General features: G+C 42.8%; 1 protein-coding gene across 5 annotated transcripts in view; it reads right to left on the reverse strand.

Moving 5' to 3' along the window:
• Positions 1 to 21,587, reverse strand: part of adgrb2 (adhesion G protein-coupled receptor B2) — a 501,873-nt gene that overhangs the window by 106,779 nt on the left and 373,507 nt on the right. For 4 of the 5 annotated variants that reach the window (XM_031793150.1, XM_031793148.1, XM_031793149.1 and 1 more), the window contains exons 20-24: positions 16,909 to 16,978; positions 14,311 to 14,377; positions 11,592 to 11,677; positions 4,208 to 4,309; positions 2,915 to 3,014 (exon numbers count right to left, since the gene is read on the reverse strand). In XM_031793150.1, coding sequence (XP_031649010.1) covers positions 2,915 to 3,014; positions 4,208 to 4,309; positions 11,592 to 11,677; positions 14,311 to 14,377; positions 16,909 to 16,978 — 425 coding nt within the window. The remainder of the gene's footprint in view (positions 1 to 2,914; positions 3,015 to 4,207; positions 4,310 to 11,591; positions 11,678 to 14,310; positions 14,378 to 16,908; positions 16,979 to 21,587) is intronic. The other variant, XM_031793151.1, reaches the window with a different exon arrangement.

Raw genomic sequence — 21,587 nt, forward strand, 5'->3', positions numbered from 1 at the left:
TGTGCAATAAAAAACAAAAAACACAATTATGTTCACAATGTCGAGGTGTGACACAAGGCTGCAGTTTGTGTCCAAATCTTTTCAACATTTATATCAATGAATTAGCAGACATGTTGGACTATTCTCCAGCCCCAGGACTCACACTATTTGACAGAGGTACCAACCAAAGAAGTTCTTCAACAGAACCTTAATATTCTATAGCAATATTGTCAAAATTGGGCCTTGGCAGTAATTTTTTTTGTGTGTAAATCATGATTTTCCCCCAAAAAACTGAAACACAAATATAAATTCACCCTGAACACCACCACAATTGAACACACAAAAAATGACTCATACCTTGGTCTGACGATATCTGCATCGGGAAACTTTAATATGCAGTGAATGCAGTCAAAGATAAAGCCCGCAGAGCATTGTATGCAATAAAAATGTAATTATTCAAAATCAACATCCCAATTAGAATTTTGACAAAAATATTTGACAGTGTAATCCTCCCAATAGCTCTTTACGTGAGCGAGGTTTGGGAGCCACTCAATAAGCTGGACTTTAATATGTGGGACAAACATCCAATTGAAGCCCTACATGCAGAATTCTGTTGGACAATTCTAGAAGTCCAGAGAAATACACCAACTAATGCATGTAGGGCAGAATTGGGCCGCTTTAAAATGTTAATGAAAATACAGTAAAGATCATAAAAATTTTGGCTATATCTAAACTCAAGTCAAACTTCAAGCACTTCAAACCCAAGAACTGAGCCTAGAAACAAGCCCTCCCAGTCAGCTGGTATTGAACTTAACCAACCAAGCTGACACCAGCTCTGCTTCAAAAGAAAGAATTCCAATAAACAAAGTCATGAACCAATCAAAGGACTCATATTTACAACATTGGAAAACGAAACAAAATTCCAAAGCCGACTAATTAGCTGTTTTTATTATTTTTCTAAACAGAGAATATGAATTGGCTGATTCTCTCTACTCTGTCAGAGATACGAAGCAGAGACAGATCCTTACCAAGTACAGGCTGAGTGATCACCGATTGGCAATAGAAACCGGCAGACATAAAAAGACCTGGCTACCCAAAGAGGAGCTTGTACGTGGTCACTGCACCACAAGGGAGGTAGAAACAGAGATGCACTTTCTCCTTTACTGTGATAAATATTCCTCACCAAGAGATTCATTATTCACAGAAATTACTACATTTATTCCAAATGTTTACTTATTAACTTCTTCGATATAGACAGGATATATATTTAAACAGGATATTTTGTCACGAAAAGATGCTTGACTATGCATATAATTGACAGCTGTGGAAAGAAAACACTCTGACGTTTCCAAAACTGCAAAGATATTATCTGTGAGTGCCACAGAACTGATGCTACAGGCAAAACCAAGATGCAATTTCAAACAGGAAATGCCCCAGATTTTGAAGGCGCTGTGTTCCAATGTCTCCTTATATGGCTGTGAATGCGCCAGGAATGAGCCTACACTTTCTGTCGTTTCCCCAAGGTGTCTGCAGCATTGTGACGTATTTGTAGGCATATCATTGGAAGATTGACCATAAGAGACTACATTTACCAGGTGCTCGCTTGGTGTCCTCCGTCGAAATTATTGCGTAATCTCCAGCTGCATGCATTTTTCCATTTGCTTCAGAGGAGAAACCCAACTGCCACGAATGATTTATCATCGAATAGATATGTGAAAAACACCTTGAGGATTGATTCTAAACAACGTTTGCCATGTTTCTGTCGATATTATGGAGTTAATTTGGAAAAAGGTTCAGCGTTGTAATGACTGAATTTTCTGTTTTTTTTCTTAGCCAAACGTGATGAACAAAACGAAGCGATTTCTCCTACACAAATAATATTTTGGGAAAAACGGAACATTTGCTATCTAACTGAGAGTCATCCGAAGTTCTTCAAAGGTAAATGATTTTATTTGAATGCTTTTCTTGTTTTTGTGAAAATGTTGCCTACTGAATGCTAGGCTTAATGCTATGCTAGCTATCAATACTCTTACACAAATGCTTGTGTAGCTATGGTTGAAAAGCATATTTTGAAAATCTGAGATGACAGTGTTGTTAACAAAAGGCTAAGCTTGTGAGTGAATATATTTCTTTCATTTAATTTGCGATTTTCATGAATAGTTAACGTTGCGTTATGGTAATGAGCTTGAGGCTATGATTACGCTCCCGGATACGGGATTGCTCGACGCAAGAAGTTAAACCCAGAGGAAAAACAAAATATACTCATGGGCGAAGGAGCAATGGCTCCTCTTGTAGCCAAATATGCATTTGCCTGCCATAGCCTGAGGGACACTGAATAATAACGTCTGTAAAGTAAACAGTAACTTACTTATTATTAGTATTAATGTTATTACTATTATTGTTATTACTATTATTATTGTTGTTTATCATTCCAAATAGTAGTCGTATGGGTGATAATGGTAATGATAGCAATGTAATGATGGTGGTGGTGGTATTAGTAGTAGTAGTAATAATGATGGGAAGAGTAGTACTGATGTAATGGTGAAGATGACAGTTATTTAGTTATAAGTTAGTTATAGTTTCATTTTACATGTTTAGCTTTTTATATTTATTACATTTCTACTATATTGTTGTTATTTTTGTATGTAATTTTGTAGTATTATTTACTACCATTTAATATTATTATTTGTTATTCTTTATAATTTTATTACAATGTATATTGTATACATTGTTAGCTTTGGCAATATTGACACAATGATTTCATGCTAATAAAGCAGATTGGTGTGCATGCAGGTGTGTGTGTGTGTGTGTGTGTGTGTGTGTGTGTGTGTGTGTGTGTGTGTGTGTGTGTGTGTGTGTGTGTGTGTGTGTGTGTGTGTGTGTGTGTGTGTGTGTGTGTGTGTGTGTGTGTGTGTGTGAAGACAGCAAAATGTACCTGGAACAGTGTGGAGCGGCGGTCGGTGATGGCCAACACAGCAGACATCCAAGTCAGAGCCAGCAGAGGGAGAACTACACAGGAACTCCACAGGGACGCCCTGAGAGAGGAGAAAGACCGGAAAAGAGGGAGAGGAGATTGAGAGGAGAGGGGAGAAGAGGAGGAGGAGATGGAGAGGGAGAGGAGATGGAGAGGAGAGGGTAGAAGAGAGGGAGGAGAGGAGAGAAGAGGGAGAGGAGATGGAGAGGAGAGGGTAGAAGAGAGGGAGGAGAGGAGAGAAGAGGGAGAGGAGATGGAGAGGAGACGGGAGAAGAGGGGGAGGAGAGGAAAGAAGAGGGGGAGGAGATGGGGAGAGGGGGAGAGAAGTTCAGCCTCTAGAATCTTGGATGGCAATTCACTCATAACACATTCACACATGTGAGTGTGACCACAACCACACACACCAGCACACACACAAACCCAGAGTGACACACACGAGCACACACACCAGCACACAGTGACACACATGAGCACACACACGAACACACAGTGACACACGAGCACGCACACGAACACACAGTGACACACACGTCAGTTGCTCTCCAGACGGTGTGATGGATGTAGAACGCGGCCAGGTGAGAGACGGATAACTGACAGCTGTCTATAAGGGGTCTGCTGATGTGAGATCCCAGCATGAGTGTGTGTGTGTGTGTGTGTTCCCTCTGGTTACCCATGAAATCTGACACCAATTGAATATGTTCATGCTGTGATAGTTTCATATCCAGAGTGTTAGACTGTCAGGAAGACAGATCTGTCTTTAGCCTCAGAGAGAGAGAGAGAGACAGACAGACAGACAGACAGACAGACAGACAGACAGACAGACAGACAGACAGACAGACAGACAGACAGACAGACAGACAGACAGACAGACAGACAGACAGACAGACAGACAGACAGACAGACAGACAGACAGACAGACAGACAGACAGACAGACAGACAGACAGACAGACAGACAGACAGACAGACAGACAGACAGAAAAGGGGATAGAGGGATAGAGAGAGAGAATGAGAGAGCTGGTGAGGGGGAGATGTAGAAAGAGAGAGAGATGGAAGAGCAGAGATGGTCATATTAACTTTCAGACAACTCTCTTTGCACCCCACCAATGAGAGAGTGAGGACAGTAGGGGAGAGAAGACAGAAAGAAAGTGACAGAGTGTGTGTGTGTCTGTGTCTGTGTGTGTGTGTGTGTGTGTTTCTGGGTGTGTGTCTGTGTGTGGCTGTGTGTCTGGGTGTGTGTCTGTGTGTGGACTAACATGGCGCTGCTGGCTGTAGAGCTGGACATAGCTGTACTTGAGATCACACCACACTTGGAGCATTTCAGGAGCAGTCTGCTACGCGACGCCTCCAGCGGTGGACTTTAAGACACACAAACACACACACACACACACACACACACACACACGACGAGGGAGGATACACATACGACGAGGGAGTATGCACACACGACAAGGGAGGATACACACACAACGAGGGAGGATACACAACGAGGGAGGATACGCACACGACCAGGGAGGATACACACACGGCGAGGGAGGATACAGACAACGAAGGAGGATACAAACACGACGAGGGAAAGTACACACAAGGGGTAGGGCACAAACACAGGCAAGGGGGGAGGAAGGACACACAAAAGACAAAGGAAAACACACAACCGGAAACACACACACACACACACATTTAACAAGTAATGGGAGCATTGGGGCGCAAACCGCATACACACATTCACACACATGAGAGTGAGGAATGGATGGGTTGTGCGGTTGCAAAGGAAGACAAAAAGTACAGAAGGACAGATGGACAAGAAGAGAGGGAGAGGAACACAGAAAGTACAGAAGGACAGATGGACAAGAAGAGAGGGAGAGGAACACAGAAAGTACAGAAGGACAGATGGACAAGAAGAGAGGGAGAGGAACACAGAAAGTACAGAAGGACAGATGGACAAGAAGAGAGGGAGAGGAACACAGAAAGTACAGAAGGACAGATGGACAAGAAGAGAGGGAGAGGAACACAGAAAGTACAGAAGGACAGATGGACAAGAAGAGAGGGAGAGGAACACAGAAAGTACAGAAGGACAGATGGACAAGAAGAGAGGGAGAGGAACACAGAAAGTACAGAAGGACAGATGGACAAGAAGAGAGGGAGAGGAACACAGAAAGTACAGAAGGACAGATGGACAAGAAGAGAGGGAGAGGAACACAGAAAGTACAGAAGGACAGATGGACAAGAAGAGAGGGAGAGGAACACAGAAAGTACAGAAGGACAGATGGACAAGAAGAGAGGGAGAGGAACACAGAAAAAAAGGAGAAAAATGTTCAAACCTCAAAGTAGCAGCAATGGACAACAAGTCAGAGTACAAAGATCATGACAGAATGCAGTGACAGAGAAACGCAAGCGAGAGGAAGTAGAGCAGAGAGAGAGAGAGTGAGTGAAAGAGAGGGAGCAGTGAGTGAAAGAGAGGGAGCAGTGAGTGAAAGAGAGAGAGAGTGAGTGAAAGAGAGGGAGCAGTGAGTGAAAGAGAGAGAGAGTGAGTGAAAGAGAGGGAGCAGTGAGAGAAAGTGAGAAAAGAAAGAGCAAAGAGGAGGCAGAGGAACTGCCTAACAATATAGCTAACACTGATTAATAAGAATGTACAGTGAGACAGACGGGAACTGCCAGGACCAACTGTTTCTCTCCCCCCAGCGTGTGTGTGCGTGTTTTCTGTTCATGACCTATTTCAGTGATGATTAGTTCGTGTGGGTGTTTGGGACAGGCCAGTCTAAACAGCTTGTTGAGGTCTTCTGCTAATGGCCAGTCTGGGGGCCCTGGTCATTACCAATAGGCCTCAGTGGCTCAGTGCTGGAACCATAATACAGATGTGTCTGGACAGTAATAAAGTCATGGTTCGGGCAGAGTGAGTCAAGTTGGTTTTGTGTGTGTGTGTTTGTGTTGAATGCTCTATGTGTGTGTTGAAAGCGATGTGCGCATTGAAAGAAGTGTTTTTTATTGATATCGCTGTGCGTGTATAAATGTGTGTGTGTGTGTGTTGGGGGAACTGTGCTGAGGGTTGTTTAGTGCTGACTCAATGTGAAGCTTCATTGACTCTTGGAGTGCTTTCCCTCACATCCGAAACCAGCCACAGACTGGTGTGTGTGTGTGTGTGTGTGTGTGTGTGTGTGTGTGTGTGTGTGTGTGTGTGTGTGTGTGTGTGTGTGTGTGTGTGTGTGTGTGTGTGTGTGTGTGTGTGTGTGTGTGTGTGTGTGTGTGTGTGTGTGTGAAATACTCTCAGAGTTCTTGTCCTCTCAGAGGAAGCCAGGCAATGAGGCTACTGAGGTCAGACAGGGAGAGAACACAGCTAGACCATTAAAGAGAGGCTTGCTGCTGCTGCTGATGTGTGTGTGTGTGTGTGTGTAATGCTCAGTGCAGACTGATGGGGCAGTACGTAGTGTGGCTATGCTACATTAGCCTCCCAGCACATCTCATTGCCTTAGTGCCATCCACAGAAATACACTAAAACTAATGGCAAGTTGTCCTATTAGCATGGGGATGGAGGGAATGTGTGTGTGTGTGTGTGTGTGTGTGTGTGTGTGTGTGTGTGTGTGTGTGTGTGTGTGTGTGTGTGTGTGTGTGTGTGTGTGTGTGTGTGTGTGTGTGTGTGTCAGTGTGTGTAAGTATATGTTTCTGTGAGTGTGTGTGTGTGTGTGTGTGTGTCAGTGTGTGTGTCTGAGGGATCTTGTCCTTGGGTGTTGTTCTCTCTGTGCATGTGTGTATGTCCTCTGCGTGTGTGTGTCTTCTGCATGTGTGTGTCCTCTGCGTGTGTGTATGTCCTTTGTGTGTGTATGTTAACTGGCTTAATCCCCATAGCGGCTCGGGGGAACAAGCCAATCTACACCGCAGATAGAGAACTATACCATTAACCCTTATATAGAGAACTATACCATTAACCCCTAGAGAGAGAACTATATCATTAACCCTTATATACAGAACTATACCATTAACCCTCAGAGAGAGAACTATACCATTAACCCTCAGATAGAGAACTATACCATTAACCCTTATATAGAGAACTATACCATTAACCCTCAGATAGAGAACTATACCATTAACCCCTAGAGAGAGAACTATACCATTAACCCTTATATAGAGAACTATACCATTAACCCTTTTATAGAGAACTATACCATTAACCCCTAGAGAGAGAACTATATCATTAACCCTTATATAGAGAACTATACTATTAACCCTCAGAGAGAGAACTATATCATTAACGATTATATAGAGAACTATACCATTAACCCTCAGATAGAGAACTATACCATTAACCCTCAGATAGATAACTATACCATTAACCCTCATATAGAGAACTATACCATTAACCCTCATATAGAGAACTATACCATTAACCCTCATATAGAGAACTATACCATTAACCCTCATATAGAGAACTATACCATTAACCCCCCCGATAGAGAACTATACCATTAACCCTCATATAGAGAACTATACCATTAACCCTCATATATAGAACTATACCATTAACCCTCATATAGAGAACTATACCATTAACCCCCCGATAGAGAACTATACCATTAACCCCCCCGATAGAGAACTATACCATTAACCCTCATATAGAGAACTATACCATTAACCCTCATATAGATAACTATACCATTAACCCCCCCGATAGAGAACTATACCATTAACCCTCATATAGAGAACTATACCATTAACCCTCATATAGATAACTATACCATTAACCCCCCCGATAGAGAACTATACCATTAACCCTCATATAGATAACTATACCATTAACCCCCCGATAGAGAACTATACCATTAACCCCCCGATAGAGAACTATACCATTAACCCTCATATAGAGAACTAGACCATTAACCCTCAGATAGAGAACTATACCATTAACCCTCATATAGAGAACTATACCATTAACCCTCATATATAGAACTATACCATTAACCTTCATATAGAGAACTATACCATTAACCCCCCGATAGAGAACTATACCATTAACCCTCATATAGAGAACTATACCATTAACCCTCATATAGAGAACTATACCATTAACCCTCATATAGAGAACTATACCATTAACCCTCATATAGAGAACTATACCATTAACCCTTATATAGAGAACTATACCATTAACCCCCATATATAGAGTACTATACCATTAACCCCCCGATAGAGAACTATACCATTAACCCTCATATAGAGAACTATACCATTAACCCTCAGATAGATAACTATACCATTAACCCTCATATAGAGAACTATACCATTAACCCTCATATAGAGAACTATACCATTAACCCTCATATAGAGAACTATACCATTAACCCTCATATAGAGAACTATACCATTAACCCCCCGATAGAGAACTATACCATTAACCCTCATATAGAGAACTATACCATTAACCCTCAGAGAGAGAACTATATCATTAACCCTTATATAGAGAACTATACCATTAACCCTCAGATAGAGAACTATACCATTAACCCTCAGATAGATAACTATACCATTAACCCTCATATAGAGAACTATACCATTAACCCTCATATAGAGAACTATACCATTAACCCTCATATAGAGAACTATACCATTAACCCTCATATAGAGAACTATACCATTAACCCCCCGATAGAGAACTATACCATTAACCCTCATATATAGAACTATACCATTAACCCTCATATAGAGAACTATACCATTAACCCCCCGATAGAGAACTATACCATTAACCCCCCGATAGAGAACTATACCATTAACCCTCAGATAGAGAACTATACCATTAACCCTCATATAGAGAACTATACCATTAACCCTCATATATAGAACTATACCATTAACCCCCCGATAGAGAACTATACCATTAACCCTCATATAGAGAACTATACCATTAACCCTCAGAGAGAGAACTATATCATTAACCCTCAGATAGAGAACTATACCATTAACCCTCAGATAGATAACTATACCATTAACCCTCATATAGAGAACTATACCATTAACCCTCATATAGAGAACTATACCATTAACCCTCATATAGAGAACTATACCATTAACCCCCCGATAGAGAACTATACCATTAACCCTCATATAGAGAACTATACCATTAACCCTCATATATAGAACTATACCATTAACCCTCATATATAGAACTATACCATTAACCCTCATATAGAGAACTATACCATTAAACCCCCGATAGAGAACTATACCATTAACCCCCCGATAGAGAACTATACCATTAACCCTCAGATAGAGAACTATACCATTAACCCTCATATAGAGAACTATACCATTAACCCTCATATATAGAACTATACCATTAACCTTCATATAGAGAACTATACCATTAACCCCCCGATAGAGAACTATACCATTAACCCTCATATAGAGAACTATACCATTAACCCTCAGATAGAGAACTATACCATTAACCCTCATATAGAGAACTATACCATTAACCCTCATATAGAGAACTATACCATTAACCCTCATATAGAGAACTAGACCATTAACCCTCAGATAGAGAACTATACCATTAACCCTCATATAGAGAACTATACCATTAACCCTCATATATAGAACTATACCATTAACCTTCATATAGAGAACTATACCATTAACCCCCCGATAGAGAACTATACCATTAACCCTCATATAGAGAACTATACCATTAACCCTCATATAGATAACTATACCATTAACCCTTATATAGAGAACTATACCATTAACCCCCATATATAGAGTACTATACCATTAACCCCCCGATAGAGAACTATACCATTAACCCTCATATAGAGAACTATACCATTAACCCCCCGATAAAGAACTATACCATTAACCCTCATATAGAGAACTATACCATTAACCCTCATATAGATAACTATACCATTAACCCTCATATAGAGAACTATACCATTAACCCCCCGATAAAGAACTATACCATTAACCCCCCGATAGAGAACTATACCATTAACCCTCATATAGAGAACTATACCATTAACCCTCATATAGATAACTATACCATTAACCCTCATATAGAGAACTATACCATTAACCCTCATATAGAGAACTATACCATTAACCCTCATATAGAGAACTATACCATTAACCCTCATATAGAGAACTAGACCATTAACCCTCAGATAGAGAACTATACCATTAACCCTCAGATAGAGACCTGTACCATTAACCCTCATATAGAGAACTATACCATTAACTCCAGATAGAGAACTATACCATTAACCCCCAGAGCACCTAGCAACAAGATTGATTTGACATCACAGGACAATGGAGAGAAGAGAGAGAAGAGAGAGAAGCGAGATATCAAATCAATTTGCAGGGAAATGAAAGCATGGATTTAGCTGGGAGGACATTGAAATCTCTGCTCATTGGATTAGTACCAATGACAAATCACCGCCGATGGAATTACAGACCAGGGAGTAGAGGAAACCACTCTACTGTACTGTGTGTGTGTGTTGTGTCCCTGTGTGTGTGTATCTGTGTTGATGCATGTGTGTGTGTATCTGTGTCGATGCATGTGTGTGTGTATATGCCCGTACATATGTGTGTGTGTGTGTATGTGAGACTGCATTATGAATCATTATACGTAAACTGTATGCATGTCCATGACCTTAGTCTGTTTGTATATCGTCTACACATTATCATAGTCAATCATGCCACCCTCCCTCATAAGCCATTATCACAGTAGCTACTAGATATACTGTATGTTCCTGCAATGCCTCTGTAGAGTCAAAATAGACTGAGTGGTATTTATGTCATTGATGTTGACATCCTTGATGTTTGAGTCTCTACAGGCCATGGTAAATGAAAATGTGTAGGAGTGTTTGTATAGTAATGTCATGAATGGTTGTCTCCTCTGAGTGTAAAACACCTCTATACTCGCTCATTAACATACTGTATGTGAAGAGTTAAAGGCTTATAACTGCAGTTGTCGGTCTATGGTGGCCTGAATTGGTTCCCAATCAGAGGCAGCTGTTTATCATTGCCTCTGATTGGGGATCCTATTGTGGGTTATTGTCCGTGTAGTTGCCTGTCAGCACTCGTGTGCTTGATGTTTTTTTAATTAAAAGGTGAATGTATTATTTTCACGCTGCGCCTTGGTCTCATCGTTATGACGGACGTGACAGCAGTCTATTTGTGTGTTCAGGGTTATTTAAAAGAGTTGACATACTCATGGTTTCTCTTGTCTGCAACTTTGTGGGACTCATCTTTCTCCATAAGATCTCTTACGCAGATAAGGATGCAGGATCCATAGAAATAGAATCACTAGAGAGACACCCATTGACCTGATTCATGTTTATAGTCACTCTATTTATATTGCTGGAACAAGTAAATATTGTATACGCATAATCAAATCATCCCAAAACAGTGAAGAGTCATTGCCCCTCCAGGTAGATGCTGAGCATTGAATGTAGATGGTTGTGGACACATATTTTGCAGATGTTATTGCAGGTGCAGCGAAACGCTTATGGTTCTAGCTACAACAATGCATTAATACAACAATACAAATGCAAAAAATGAACTAAGAAATGAATGGTCCATGCATGGTGTGTGTTGGTGTGAGACAGGCAGACTGTTCAAGTTTTATAGTTCTAGGTCTGGTCTACCTACCCAGCTCTTTGCTTTTTAGACTTGTCCGAGATGCCATCTCGAGACATGAGCTTGTTGAAGACCACAATACCAATCAGCATGTTCACCTAGAGAGACAGGCAGACAGACAGACAGACAGACAGACAGACAGACAGACAGACAGACAGACAGACAGACAGACAGACAGACAGACAGACAGACAGACAGACAGACAGACAGACAGACAGACAGAGAGAGAGAGAGAGAGAGAGAGAGAGAGAGAGAGAGAGAGTAAATAATCAGATTCATGTCCTGTTTTATTGTCATTTGATTCAGGCTTCTTGACAAGGCTCTGCAATCACCATAATCAATGGACAGGGTGATGTAGTAGAAGTGGGCAGATTGTGTCTTGAGTCTCCGCCCCTCTGTCCCGACCATGTCCTGTTTAGGACAGAGGGGGTCTATTAAGCCTCCTTAAAGCTGTGATCCCTGACCCACTGATTCACAATACACACACACCCATGCACCCAGCCACTCATTCACACATGCAAACAGACATACCCCAGCCAAGCAGCACTTTTCCATTCGGAAATCCTGCCCATCTGGGAGATTTTCCACATCAGTGACATGTCACTCTTAATTCTGATCCCGTTTGCTCCCCCTCTCTACTCCTCCCCCTCCACTCTCTCCCTTCTCTCTTTCTTTCACTTTCTCACCTGACCCTATCCTTGTCCTACCAAATTGAATCCCTTGTCTCTCTTTATGTCAGTCTACTCCCACTGCCTGCCATAGAAAAGCTTGTTTATTCACCTTGAGAAAAGAAACGAGTTTAGAAAGGAGATTAGTGATCTTTACTCCGCGACCTCCGTCTGTTTTCTGATTGAATGTTTTTCCATACTAACCTTCGTTTTGACTGCATTGATACAGCAGAAACATTTATTTTTCATTTCTTGTCTTTCGATAGTAATCTATATCTCTACGGCACTGAGCACTTCATTGATCTCTCATTTTCAACCATGAATCTGCACTGATTTGTTTTAGATGTTCATGTCTTCCATGTTGTTTGATGCTTTCATCTGCGTCTTTCCTTCCTGTTGACATTCCCGTCATGTCCGGCCCCATTACCATGGGAGACGCCGGTCTCCAGCCCCGTTATTTGCCGAAGGCTAGATTTATTATTTTCTTCATTAATTAGACGGTCATCCTGGGGGAGGCCTGTGTTCCTCTGATGTACCCCTCTCAATTACATCTGTTTGTTTGAGGGGCTACCCGAACACAACACGAGGTGAGCAGGGACAAACAGTAGCTATAGATGTACACACACACATTGCAAACACCTGGGTTGTCACAAACACATATACCCACATGCACATACACACACACACCGACCCACACACACACACACACACACACACAGTTGTAATATAGTGCCTGTGTTCATCTGGATAATTGATAGTGTGCGTATTGACACAGGAGCTCCCGCAAGCTGCCGTCACTAATCCTACAAAGAAGCATAAGGTAGAGATATCCGTTATTAACAAAGCCACAAAGGCATTCTACTCTCTGCAAAGTAGAATATTGTTATTGTTTTAATAAAGGCTTATCAACTAAATATAGAGGTGTACCTTGGAGTTTTAGAAGGATTACCAGGAGGACCATTGCTTCCAATGAGCATCTTTCTACCTATTTTATAACAACTTGCAAGTTGCATAGCACACAAACATCTTGTCACGCCCTGGCCTTAGTTATTTTTGTTTTCTTTATTATTTTGGTTAGGCCAGGGTGTGACAAGGGTGATTTATGTGTTTTGTCTTGTCTAGGGGTTTTTGTAGATTTATGGGGTTGTGTTATTTTAGGTGTCTAGGTAAGTCTGTGGTTGCCTGGATAGGTTCTCAATCAGAGGCAGGTGTTTATCGTTGTCTCTGATTGGGAGCCATATTTAGGCAGCCATATTCTTTGGGTATTTTGTGGGTGATTGTTTCCTGTCTTTGTGTTTTATGCACCAGTTAGGACTGTTACGGTTTTCACGGTTATTGTTTTGTAGTTTGTTCATGTTTGAGTTTTCTTATTAAATAACCATGAACTATAACCACGCTGCGTTTTGGTCCGCCTCTCCTTCCCAGGAAGAAAGCCGTGACACATCTATACAATTTTCTCTTAGAACTGTATTGACTCCGATAAATATACTGTATCTATGCCTAAAGAAGTGAACTCATGCTTAACAGTAATGGAAACCTTGGAAAGGTTGAAAAGGCTGCAAATGATGAAAAGGCTGAAGGAGGGTTCTAAGTACCAGAACACAGTTAGTCAAACAATGAACAAGTAAATCATGTTTAGCCCTCAACATAGGGATGCCAGTGAGGCACGGTAGAATGTGAAGAGACAGCGAGGAGATAGGATTGTGTAGTGGCACATTGGAGAATGCTTTCTTTGTAAATGTTCTCTTCCACTGTGTCTGACACGGGTAACTCTGAAAGAAACCACTAGTGGCAAATAAACAAATAAATGACTTTGTGGTGTTTATCTTCCTCCTGTCCTCCAGTGATGGGAGCCTGATTAGAACCTAGAGTGGTAAAAAAGTTGCTACGGTATGTCAACCCTCAGGGGCCATGTAAACCATATGTAGTTCTGACCCCTTTCTGATCTGTACGACAGGCATAACAAATAGCTAAAGGGAGGATGATAAGTTCAGAGGCGGGACAAGCCTGCCGACAGAGAGCCAGAATGACCAATGAGAACAGGGATAAAAGTGGGTACCCACCAATACGATGACGGCTGCAGGACCGACAAAGGCGTAGAGAAGCCCGCCTTCCAAGGACAGCCAACAACTAAAATAGGAGAGAGAGAGAAAAAAGCATTATTTTGAATGTAAAACTTCTTTAGCGCATAAGCCCTGTTCTGTCAAATGTATTTTAGTCTGTGTTTAATGACTAGTACCTATGTGTGAGAACCACTTTGCTATTTGTCTTTAGGGGTACCTAAGACTTCCAATGCAGGCAATTAAAACCTGTATTTACTTAGGGGATTAACATTCATACCCCTTGACTCATTTAACATTTTGTTGTGTTACAGCCTGAATTCAAAATATATCAAATATATTTTTCTACTCTCATCTACACACAATACCTGATAATGACAAAGTCAAAACATGTTTTTAGAAATGTATGCAAATGTATTAATAATGAAATACGTAAATATCTCATTTACAAAGGTATTCACACCCCTGAGTCAATACATGTTAGAATCACCTTTTGGCAGTGATTAGAGCTGTGAGTCGTTCTGGGTAAGTCTCTAAGAGCTTTGCACACCTGGATTGTACAATATTGGCACATTATTATTTTCTAAATTCTTCAAGCTCTGTCAAGTTGGTTGTTCGTCATTGCTAGACAGCCATTTTCATGTCTTGCCATAGATTTTCAAGTTGATTTAAGTCAAACTGTAACTAGGCCACTCAGGAACATTCAATGTCATCTTGGTAAGCAACTCCAGTGTATATTTGGCCTTGTGTTTTAGGTTCTTGTCCTGCTGAAAGGTGAATTTGTCTTCCAGTGTCTGTTGGAACAGACTGAACAAGGTTTTCCTTTAGGATTTTGCCTGTGCTAAGCTCTATTCCATTTATTTTTATCCCCCAAAAACTCCCTAGTCATTGCCGATGACAAGCATACCCGATAACATGATGCAGCCGCCACCATGCTTGAAAATATGAAGAGTGGTACTCAGTGATGTGTTGTGTTGGATTCACACCAAACATGATGCTTTGTATTCAGAACATAATGTACATTTCTTAGTCACCTTTTCTGCAGTTTTACTTTTGTACTCAACTGCAAACAGGAAGCATGTTTTGAAATGTTTTATTCTGTACAGGCTTCCATCTTTTCACTCTGCCATTTAGGTTAGTATTGTGAAGTAACTACAATGTTGTTGAACTATTCTCAGTTTTCTCCTATCAAAGCCATTAAACTCTGTCACTCTTTTAAAGTTACCATTGCATCATGGTGAAATCCCTGAGCGGTTTCCTTCCTCTCCGGCAACTGAGTTAGGAAGGAAGCCTGTATCTTTGCAGTGACTGGGTGTATTGATACACCATCCACAGTGTAATGAATAACTATGCTTAAAGGGTATTCAATTAAAGCTTGTTTTTTTTAACCAATCTACCAATAGGTTCCCTTCTTAGCGAGGAATTGGAAAATCTACCTGATCTTTGTGGTTGGACCAGTGTTTGAAATTCACTGCATGACTGAGGGACATTTGTACGTGTGGGATACAGAGATGAGGTAGTCATTCAAAAATCATATGAAACTCTATTATTGCACAATGAGTCCATGCAACTTATTATGTGACTTGTTAAGCAAATGTTTACTAAACTTATTTAGGCTTGCCATAAAAAAAGGGGTTGGCTACTTATTGACTCAAGACATTTGAGCTTTTAATTTTGTAAAAACATAATTCCACTTTGACATTATGGGTTAGGCCAGTGTAGGCCAGTGTAGAGCAGTGTAGGCCAGTGTAGGCCAGTGTAGGCCAGTGTAGAGCATTGTAGGCCAGTGTAGGCCAGTGTAGAGCAGTGTAGGCCAGTATAGGCCAGTGTAGAGCAGTGTAGGCCAGTGTAGGCCAGTGTAGGCCAGTGTAGAGCAGTGTAGGCCAGTCTAGGACATTTTTTATTCCGTCTGTAACACAACAACAAGGGGTGTGAACTTTCTGAAGGCTCTGTATGTATGACCCAAAGTGCACTGCAAATCACATGACCATACACAACGTGTTGATATCCTTGATCTGTGAGTCTCTAAAGTGCAGGGTAAGTGGAAACGTGGGAGTTTTTGTACAGTGGAGTTCAAGTCCTTGGTCTAGATCCAATGAAAGGTCATGCAGGGTCGTCTGCTCGGGCTGTAAAAAGCCTCTTCCCTGGCTCTTTAAAATACTGTATGTGAAGAGTTAGAAGTTTACAGCTGCAGTCTATTTGTGTGTGGTGTGTGTGTATCCGTAACCACTCTCAAATTCATAGACAGAGCTATGGATACAAGGACTGACCACCCATGATATAAAAAGTATCGTTTTAACCGTGGTTTGAGGCTATACAGTGCTTGTTTACATTTACATTGTTAACAAACATTGTGTTCTGATGGGGTACGACAGCTGAACTAAGCTAATGGGGCATTTGGAAGTTATATTCTTCTATAATCAATGTGTATATATACATGCATGTTAATTCTCAGTTACCATTGAAAAGTGCACTGCAAATTACATTACCATACTCAGAAACACAGAGTGCTAATGATGAAAAGCCATGTTGGGTATGGAGTTAAGACGTCACAGGTCATAGGCAAAGGGTGAAAGGTGAAAGGTGAAAGTGTGTACTCACTAGCTGGGTGTACCGTAACCTCTGGCTCTAGTGAAACCTACTGACACAGCAACCACCAGGGCTGGGAGACCTAAGAGATAAAGAGAGAGATGTATTATCTATTTCACTTGCTTTGGCAATGCAAACATATGTTTCCCATGCCAATAAAGCACATTGATATTGATTGAATAGAGAGAGAGAGAGAGAGAGAGAGAGAGGCGGGAGCAGGAGCGAGGGAGAGAGAGAGGAAAGAAGGGAGAGAAAGAAAGAGAGAGAGAGACATACACAGGAAAAAGAGAAATAATAGAAATACAAGCAGCAGGTAGAGAGGATGACAGGAGGAGAGGGTGATGGGGAGAGAGGATGATAGGGATATAGGATGATAGGGAGAGAGAATGATAGGGAGAGAGAATGATAGGGAGAGAGGATGACAGGAGGAGAGGGTGATGGGGAGAGAGGATGATAGGGATATAGGATGATAGGGAGAGAGAATGATAGGGAGAGATAATGATAGGGAGAGAGGATGATAGGGATATAGGATGATAGGGAGAGATGATGATAGGGATATAGGATGATAGGGAGAGCGGATGATAGGAATATATGATGATAGGGAGAGAGAATGATAGGGAGAGAGGATGATAGGGAGAGAGGATGATAGGAGAATAGAATGTTAGGAGGAGAGGATGATAGGGAGAGAGGATGATAGGGGGAGAGGGGGAGAGGATGAAAGGAGGAGAGGGTGATGGGGAGAGAGGATGATAGCGATATAGGATGATAGGGAGAGAGAATGAGAGGAAGAGAGGGTGATGGGGAGAGAGGATGATAGCGATATAGGATGATAGGAAGAGAGAATGATATGGAGAGAGGATGATAGGGAGAGAGGATGATAGGGAGAGAGGATGATAGGGAGAGAGGATGATAGGAGAATAGAATGTTAGGAGGAGAGGTTGTTAGGGAGAGAGGATGATAGCGATATAGGTGGATAGGGAGAGAGAATGATAGGGAGAGAGGATGATAGGGAGAGAGGATGATAGGAGAATAGAATGTTAGGAGGAGAGGAGGATAGGGAGAGAGGATGATAGGAGGAGAGGATGATGGGGAGAGATAATGATAGGAGGAGAGGATAATAGGAGGAGAGAATGATGGGAGGAGAGGATGGTAGGTTAGATGATGATGGGGAGAGAGGATGGTAGGGTAGAGGATGATGGGGAGAGAGGATGATGGGAGAGAGAATGATAGTAGGAGAGGATAATAGGAGGAGAGAATGATGGGAGGAGAGGATGGTAGCAGGAGAGGATGGTAGGGTAGAGGATGATGGGGAGAGAGGATGATGGGAGAGAGGATGATAGGAGAGATAGAAGGAGAGGAGGAGAGGATGATGGGGAGAGAGGATGATATGGGGAGATAGGATGATAGGAGGATGATGGGGGAGATAGGAGGAGAGGATGATGGGGAGGGAAGATGATATGGGCAGATAGGATGATAGCGGGGCAATGGGGAGAGAGGATGATAAAAGGAGAGGATGATAGGAGGAGAGGATGATGGGAGGATAATGGGGAGAGAGGATGCTATGAGGAGAGGATGATAGGGGAGAGGATGATAGGAGGATGATGGGGGAGATAGGAGGAGAGGGTGATGGGAGAGAGGATGATAGGGGGAGATAGGAGAGGAGGAGAGGATAATAGGATGAGAGGATGATGGGAGGAGAGGATGGTAGCAGGAGAGGATGGTAGGGTAGAGGATGATGGGGAGAGAGGATGATGGGAGAGAGGATGATAGGAGAGATAGAAGGAGAGGAGGAGAGGATGATGGGGAGAGAGGATGATATGGGGAGATAGGATGATAGGAGGATGATGGGGGAGATAGGATGAGAGGATGATGGGAGAGAGGATGATAGGGGGAGATAGAAGGAGAGGAGGAGAGGATAATAGGAGGAGAGGATGATGGGAGGAGAGGATGGTAGCAGGAGAGGATGGTAGGGTAGAGGATGATGGGGAGAGAGTATGATGGGAGAGAGGATGATAGGGGGAGATAGAAGCAGAGGAGGAGAGGATGATGGGGAGAGAGGATGATATGGGGAGATAGGATGATAGGAGGATGATGGGGGAGATAGGAGGAGAGGATGATGGGGAGGGAAGATGATATGGGGAGATAGGATGATAGCGGGGCAATGGGGAGAGAGGATGATAAAAGGAGAGGATGATAGGAGGAGAGGATGATGGGGGAGATAGGATGACAGGAGGATAATGGGGAGAGAGGATGCTATGAGGAGAGGATGATAGGGGAGAGGATGATAGGAAGAGAGGATGATAGGGGAGAGGATGATAGGGAGAGAGGATGGTAGGAGGACAGGATGATAGGGGGAGAGGATGATGGGGATAGAGGATGATAGCGATATAGGATGATAGGGAGAGAGAATGAGAGGAAGAGAGGGTGATGGGGAGAGAGGATGATAGCGATATAGGATGATAGGAAGAGAGAATGATATGGAGAGAGGATGATAGGGAGAGAGGATGATAGGGAGAGAGGATGATAGGAGAATAGAATGTTAGGAGGAGAGGTTGTTAGGGAGAGAGGATGATAGCGATATAGGTGGATAGGGAGAGAGAATGATAGGGAGAGAGGATGATAGGGAGAGAGGATGATAGGAGAATAGAATGTTAGGAGGAGAGGAGGATAGGGAGAGAGGATGATAGGAGGAGAGGATGATGGGGAGAGATAATGATAGGAGGAGAGGATAATAGGAGGAGAGAATGATGGGAGGAGAGGATGGTAGGTTAGATGATGATGGGGAGAGAGGATGGTAGGGTAGAGGATGATGGGGAGAGAGGATGATGGGAGAGAGAATGATAGTAGGAGAGGATAATAGGAGGAGAGAATGATGGGAGGAGAGGATGGTAGCAGGAGAGGATGGTAGGGTAGAGGATGATGGGGAGAGAGGATGATGGGAGAGAGGATGATAGGAGAGATAGAAGGAGAGGAGGAGAGGATGATGGGGAGAGAGGATGATATGGGGAGATAGGATGATAGGAGGATGATGGGGGAGATAGGAGGAGAGGATGATGGGGAGGGAAGATGATATGGGCAGATAGGATGATAGCGGGGCAATGGGGAGAGAGGATGATAAAAGGAGAGGATGATAGGAGGAGAGGATGATGGGAGGATAATGGGGAGAGAGGATGCTATGAGGAGAGGATGATAGGGGAGAGGATGATAGGAGGATGATGGGGGAGATAGGAGGAGAGGGTGATGGGAGAGAGGATGATAGGGGGAGATAGGAGAGGAGGAGAGGATAATAGGATGAGAGGATGATGGGAGGAGAGGATGGTAGCAGGAGAGGATGGTAGGGTAGAGGATGATGGGGAGAGAGGATGATGGGAGAGAGGATGATAGGAGAGATAGAAGGAGAGGAGGAGAGGATGATGGGGAGAGAGGATGATATGGGGAGATAGGATGATAGGAGGATGATGGGGGAGATAGGATGAGAGGATGATGGGAGAGAGGATGATAGGGGGAGATAGAAGGAGAGGAGGAGAGGATAATAGGAGGAGAGGATGATGGGAGGAGAGGATGGTAGCAGGAGAGGATGGTAGGGTAGAGGATGATGGGGAGAGAGTATGATGGGAGAGAGGATGATAGGGGGAGATAGAAGCAGAGGAGGAGAGGATGATGGGGAGAGAGGATGATATGGGGAGATAGGATGATAGGAGGATGATGGGGGAGATAGGAGGAGAGGATGATGGGGAGGGAAGATGATATGGGGAGATAGGATGATAGCGGGGCAATGGGGAGAGAGGATGATAAAAGGAGAGGATGATAGGAAGAGAGGATGATAGGGGAGAGGATGATAGGGAGAGAGGATGGTAGGAGGACAGGATGATAGGGGGAGAGGATGATGGGGATAGAGGATGATAGGAGGAGAGGATGATAGTGAGAGAGGATGGTAGGATGAGAGGATGATAGGGGGAGAGGATGATGGGGATAGAGGATGATAGGAGGAGAGGATGATAGTGAGAGAGTATGATAGGAGGAGAGGATGATAGGGGGAGAGGATGATGGGGATAGAGGATGATGGGAGAGAGGATGATAGGGGGAGAGAGGATGATACGGGAAGAGGATAATGGGGGAGATAGGAGGAGAGGATGATAGGGGAGAGTGGATGATATGGGGAGATAGGCTGATGGGAGAATGATGGGGGAGAGAGGATGATAGGATGAGAGGATGATTAAAGGAGAGGATGATAAGAGGAAAGGATGATTGGGGGAGATAGGATGATGATAGGGAGAGAGGATGATGGGAAGAGAGGATGATGGGGAGAGAGGATGATAGGGAGAGAGAGGATGATAAGAGGAGAGGATGATGGGGGAGATAGGATGATAGGAGGAGAGGATGATAGAAGAACAAATATATATCAGCAAGAGAATAGATGTATCCTCTTGACAATACATCAACACAATGTGCTATTTTGCAACATTGAAATTCAGTTAGACCAAGAAAATGTACTGTAATTTAACTCGGACATGTAACGTGTGACTGAAATACACATGGACATAATGGGGACTTACCTGCTCTCGTCACTCTCTCTTAGTTAATGGATGTATCTAGGGATGTAACAGGGACTAGCCCGAGGCAGGAGAAGTAGGCCTAGTAAGGATCAGAGTTCACTACTAAGGGTATTACAGCCTTGGTTACATACTCCG

Source organism: Oncorhynchus kisutch, linkage group LG17, assembly GCF_002021735.2.
Source record: "Oncorhynchus kisutch isolate 150728-3 linkage group LG17, Okis_V2, whole genome shotgun sequence".
In the NCBI taxonomy this organism is placed as follows: Eukaryota; Metazoa; Chordata; class Actinopteri; order Salmoniformes; family Salmonidae; genus Oncorhynchus; species Oncorhynchus kisutch.